Source organism: Anarrhichthys ocellatus, unplaced genomic scaffold, assembly GCF_004355925.1.
Source record: "Anarrhichthys ocellatus isolate YVR2014 unplaced genomic scaffold, GSC_Weel_1.0 scaffold18, whole genome shotgun sequence".
Taxonomy (NCBI): domain Eukaryota; kingdom Metazoa; phylum Chordata; class Actinopteri; order Perciformes; family Anarhichadidae; genus Anarrhichthys; species Anarrhichthys ocellatus.
Genome location: NW_022280048.1, coordinates 1,114,281 through 1,120,037, shown reverse-complemented (window position 1 = coordinate 1,120,037; position 5,757 = coordinate 1,114,281). Strand labels below are relative to the sequence as shown.

The 5,757-nt window shown below is 41.0% G+C and overlaps 1 protein-coding gene across 3 annotated transcripts in view; it reads right to left on the bottom strand.

Annotated features, from left to right (window-relative positions):
• Window positions 1-269: 269 nt before the first annotated feature.
• Window positions 270-5,757, bottom strand: part of dpp3 (dipeptidyl-peptidase 3) — a 10,425-nt gene continuing 4,937 nt past the window's right edge. For all 3 annotated transcript variants that reach the window (XM_031857561.1, XM_031857563.1, XM_031857562.1), the window contains exons 10-19: window positions 5,668-5,726; window positions 4,558-4,752; window positions 4,335-4,447; window positions 4,146-4,238; window positions 3,968-4,030; window positions 3,738-3,862; window positions 2,767-2,887; window positions 2,267-2,446; window positions 1,421-1,583; window positions 270-1,050 (exon numbers count right to left, since the gene is read on the bottom strand). In XM_031857561.1, the coding sequence (XP_031713421.1) occupies window positions 908-1,050; window positions 1,421-1,583; window positions 2,267-2,446; window positions 2,767-2,887; window positions 3,738-3,862; window positions 3,968-4,030; window positions 4,146-4,238; window positions 4,335-4,447; window positions 4,558-4,752; window positions 5,668-5,726 (1,255 nt within the window). In that variant the 3' untranslated portion in view covers window positions 270-907. The remainder of the gene's footprint in view (window positions 1,051-1,420; window positions 1,584-2,266; window positions 2,447-2,766; window positions 2,888-3,737; window positions 3,863-3,967; window positions 4,031-4,145; window positions 4,239-4,334; window positions 4,448-4,557; window positions 4,753-5,667; window positions 5,727-5,757) is intronic.

The window sequence follows — 5,757 nt, the reverse complement described above, 5'->3', positions numbered from 1 at the left end:
CGAGACATTCTGGTTCCTTGTGGAAGAAAACTTAAATTGTGGTTAAGTCTTCCTTTGACAGGACACCACAGGTGCCTTCTCCTGTGTTCAATTTCTGACTGGATTTAATAACTCCTCTGTAGACAGACTTATGACTATGCATGTGCATCGGGGTGATTTCTAATGTTATCAATTAAAATATATTGAAAGTCAGTCTCAGATTGTGGCTGAATTTCATAACAAAATGAGCAAAAAAAAAAAAAAAAAAAAAAAAAAACCACACCCACAAAGATCTTATCAAACAAATTTAATTTGTGCAGATTCACCGGGTCATCCGTACGTACAGCGCTTCCAGACATCAACATGTTATACAGTCATGACTTCATTCTGCCAAAATTAAGCAGTCATCGCAGCGAGTTAACAACCTTAACCTTTCAACTAATCAACACCAAGGCTGGACAAACATTTAACCGAATGGACACGCTGTAAAGATGGAACTCTTTTTAGCCAAAGGTTGGCTTTAAAAACCAATTCATGCACATCATCTCAAGTACAGACACAACCTGTCATAACGAACATTTTATTCACTTAGATACACGTTTATACCGAGGAGCCATTGTTACCATCAGGCAGAATTGGTTTAATGGACAGTTCTCAACACTCATTGGAAGAATATGCGTCCTAAATACTTTTAAACAATTGATGGTGGCAAATCATTTATTTGTAGTTGATTGTGTCACAAAGACAGCACCTGACATTAGATCTGAGTCATGTCCAGAAAAACTGTGGCTGGTGTCTTTGGCAGATTTGTTGTTATGGCTTTACTGTATAGTATGGAACTTACATTTTGTCTCTTCAGAAGTGTGTTTGAACATCCATTAAGAATCAATTTGCTTTTGGTATTTCTGAAGCCTATGGAGCAGATCCATCAACACCAGCAGGGAGCGTCTCTTTTGCACAGCTTCAACAGGTCGGCCTCCAGCTGCTCTGCGTCGTCTTGGAAGCGCTCAGTGAAGGAGCGGATCAAACCTGCCGCGCTGCCTTCGTAGTCAACCAGCTCCACGCTGTCCCCTGGAAACCGCACAGCAGGGCACAAACTGAATAAATGACTAATACATGTCTACAATCGCTTCGATGACAGTCCAACTACAAATGTTGAACAGTAAAATGTTCTATAATGCCATTTTGATCAGTTATAAAGCTAGTCATCAAGTCTTGATAAAGCAGTGCTAATAAAAACCTACTTCAGCGCTTACAAACCAGTGTAATTAGAGTTCGTATGACATGATAAAAAGGTAGACGTGTCAGTTGTTCCCAATGACCACAATCTAAAAATGGTACAGTCACGTTACCCTTCTGTTTACGAAATAGAATAGATGAGTTTGTGTACAAGCATCCGTCTTAACAAACGTTCATAGCAGGTACAGATGCAGCTACATACCACTGATTCTGGTGTTGGCCTGAACAAACATCTTACGAGCTTCCTTCCTCAGCAGCACCGTCTCCCGGAGACGCAAGAAGTTGTGAGCGCCGCTGTCGCCGACGGTGGCGTAGCAGTCGTAGAGCGCTCTGCCTCCTTCCACATCAGCGGTTGCCTTCAAGACCTACAAAAACAGTGGAATCCGGTTAGCAACATGTTGGGAAAATCAACATGATTATACAGAGAAATAAATAAATAATGGCATTAACATTTTTACATACGTACTTTTTGTAAACCGTGATAATGTGTACATTCATTCATTCATTTCATGTTTTACTTTATTTTTAAATAACCAATTGTTTTATTTATTAATTTGCAGATTATTATTTATTGATTCATTGTTTAGTCTATAAAAAAAAAAACACCGAAATATTTTTACAATTTCCTGAAGCCGAACGTTTACTTAATTCTTACACTCAAATATATTGAACTTCTGAAATAAAGCAGCAAATATTTACTTTAAAAAATAAATAAAAACCAATAGTCAATGTGACTATCGAAATTGTTGCAGATTTTTGGAATTGATTTATCCCTCAAAATGATGCCATGTGAAGCTTTTGACCACCAACAGCGCTATAAAGTAGTTTTGTTAATGCACCCCAAATGCATTTGTCTCTTGCACGCACATGTAATACACCAGTAGTGCATTAGTGCAATCAAACTGACATGCATCTACAGTATATGGATTTTATTTTATCCATCCAAGATACATTTTTTCAGTATTGTACTTTCTTCAATATGTTGTACTTATAGAATCTGCTGTCTGGGCAATTGTGATGTCAAAACTCACCATGAAACAGAACATACCTGCAGTTTACAGAGGAACCTGTGGATGGCGATCTTGCCCACGGTGTGGATCTTGCTTCTGTCCAGTGTGATTCGAGCATCAGGCTTGCCGTCCTTTCCCGTCACTTCTTCCAGGCCCACCAGGCCCTCCCCGGCCTCCAGCAGAACACGCAGGATCACGAAGCGCGCCTGCATGTGGGCCTGTCGACACAACATACAGTTTACACCTCCTGACACTCATCTAAACAGAGACAGACTCCGTGTAAACAGAGTCTGAAAACAACATGACCCTTTAAACTGAGCCAGTCAGCTTGTAAGAACCACGAGCTCAACGGTCTGTAAGTTACTCGTCTTGTAAACACGGTTCGCCAAAAACTATGAATCTCTGAAGTTCTATATTAATTAAAGTAATGCATGTATAAAGCTATGATCAATCATTACAGGTTTCAAATCAGTCCAAGTAAAGAGTGAGAGAGGCAGCGTGTTATGGAGGAGAGCAACTCGCTGAGCAGACAGATTACCTGTCTCCAGCTCTTGTTCTCAGGCGTGTAGAACTCCAGGCCCAACAGTCCCGCTCGGACCATGCTGAGCCAGTTGACGTACACCACGTCCTCCGCATCCTGGCCCTCGTGGCCAAAAATACTGGAACAAACAAAGGCAACGTTTAACACGCTTCACAGCCATCAGCCACAAATCACCACCCGGGCCCTGCTTCAGAAAGCAGGTTTAACAAACAGAGTTGATTAAACCCGAGATAGTAAACAGCTGATCAGAGTTAGTAACTGGAATTATTTAATCTTTTAAAAAAAAAGAAAAAAGAAAGCAGTAGAGGGGTGATGTTAACTTGAAGACGTAGAGTTTAAAGTAGATTTTCAAATTAGACATTTTGGCTCAACAGCATTCAGTGGCTTTATTTCAGTTACTTTGACAAATAAAGTAAATTTAAAACCGGTCACTCGAATGATGGTAAAACAGGTTCAGACCATACGCAGCATATTTTAAAAACTGCTCACTATGAAATATAAACATAATCTCCAATATTATAGAAATTCTGTTCCATCAGAACGACCAATGAGTGATAAAGACAATTATTCTTTGATCTACGCTTCTTAAGCTCCATATCAATCTTTACCAGTTTAACTGAGATTACACATTAGGTGCAATAAACATTTTAGTGCAGCTGCTTTAATGAACAGAGCTGTCTTGTGTGTTATGAAAGAGACATGAGCTTTTATTCTGAGCTAAGGGGGACTTGAAGGTGTGGTAAATGAGGGCAAAATCCACCGTTCACAGAAAATGGCGACAGCCCATAAAACGGTTACTTTAGATAGTCCTGAGGATTTTGATTCTGACGTCCAGGAAAATTAAAGAGGAAATAAAACAGCATGTAAGGGAGGAGACAGAAGAGAAAACCTTCGGTGAGCAGGTCAGGTTCAGAGTCCATCACTACTGTACAGAGACATGAAATGAGTCTAACATGAACATAATGTACCCGAGCGCTTGCTTGTTGAGGCACAGATAGAGTCCGACACACTCAGCGCGGCATTCTTCATAAGAGGAAGCAATCGTGGAGAATTTACTGTCCCACGTCTCGCTGCCACGATACCAACTGGACACCTGAAAAAAAAAAAAGAAGAAATATAGTCACACCTTCAATCACTTTGGCCTTTATTTTTTGCTAACTGAACACAGAGTTACAAATTCGTGTCCACACAAACTCACCGGCTCTCCAGTCTCTGGGTTGGTCACCTTACTCTGGTCAAAATTGAATTTACCCTCGTCATCCTGTGGAGAAAAGAAAGAACTCAAATCAGTTTTTAATTTCCTCACCGGTGATTCTTCAATCAGATATCAGAAAATGAAACACGTTAACAGGGAGAGATCAATACGTCTGACTGACCTGGACAAACAGCTTGCCACTTCCATGACCCAACAGCTCATGAAGTCCAACCTGCACCTCGAATGACGGGCCCTTCCACTTGATAAACAAATCCTAGCACACACACACGCGAGAGAATACATTATTATAGGAGTGCGTGAGGGAGACAAGAGCTTCTGTGTAAGAGAATCAGGAGGCTGTATGCGTTACCTTGTCCTCCTCCTCCAGGAAGGTGAGTTTGTCTTTTTGTGTAGCATAGGCTACAGACAGCACGTTGCCTAGTGACACGTTTTTAAAGCCCTCCAACTGTCTGATGTCATCATCTACACACAATAACAGACAGCGTTTGTAAGTATAATACTGTGAGACTTAAACCAACTTAAGTGTGTGATTTGACATAGCGTCGAGTTTAAAACTGCATCAGTGTACATACAGTTGGGGATGTTGATGCCAGCTGGTATTCCGCTGCCAGCGAAGGTGAGAACGTCCAGCGAAGTGAAATCGGGTTTGAGGAACGTGTCTTTCTCAAACTCCCTCGGCCAAGGAAGCTCAGGGAGCAAGACTTCTGCTGAGCTCACCAGTTTGGCAAAACGCTCGCTCATCGCCTTGTTCACAACCGCTATGAAACCTAGAGGAGATGCAACAAAGTGAATCCAGAGAAAAAACAAAACAATCTGACTAATCTTAAAGAAACGACAGTAATATAAACCCTGCTGATATTTGGAGTCTTTATAAAACACAGATGCACAAACTTCTTTAATGTTAGCAAAGTATATTAATCGCAACATGTTGACCATGGATTGATGGCAGAGTATTAACCTAATAAATAGTGTTGAATAACCGTCTTTATACTATGTCCCTCTAAACTTAATCATTGATTGGATGAAACACTTGCATATTACCCACTGGAGTTAAAAGCTGCGTTTATCAACTTTTAAAACTTTTTAAAAGTTGCTCAACCACAATAGCCGAGTTCCACTAAGAAGTTACTGGAAATGTTATTCCCCGGACTACTTTTTAAGAAACTAAAAAAGGTTCCGTCAGCCCATTGTTGTGCTTTAGAGCATAACCGCTGTGAAACAAACTGAATTATTCTCCCATTCACAGCTCTGCCGTCTCTATTCTACTGCCCGACTTCTCACTTTAATTTTAATGTTATCAAACAAAGATAAATGCTTTCCCCTCATCCTAGTACTTCCTTGTTTTATGAATGAAGCGGTAAGATAAGATAAGATAAGACTTATTGTCCTGTGATAAATTTGTCTTGACACAGAGTACAGTATCTGCTCTGTACACGACATGAAGCATTGCCGCTGTGTGTGTTGGACCAATCAGCGCCGGTCATCTTAAACTTAGACTCTGGTCCCTGCGGTCAAGATGTAGTGAGCTCCTTTAAAAGAAGGTTTCTAGTCCCTGAGGAAAGTTCCTGCGGCTAATGTTAATTCCCCCCAAAATAGTCTTCAGCAAAGAAACCCGGAGAGGTCTATGATCACAAGCCGGTGAACAAGTTGATCTCACGGTTCTTGAGCACCATGCCAGTTACCTTCAAACTCTCCTCTGGAGCCGAATGGGTCTCTGTAGCTCTCTATGAAACCTATATAACTGAGAGAAGGGGGGGGGGGGGGGGGGGGGG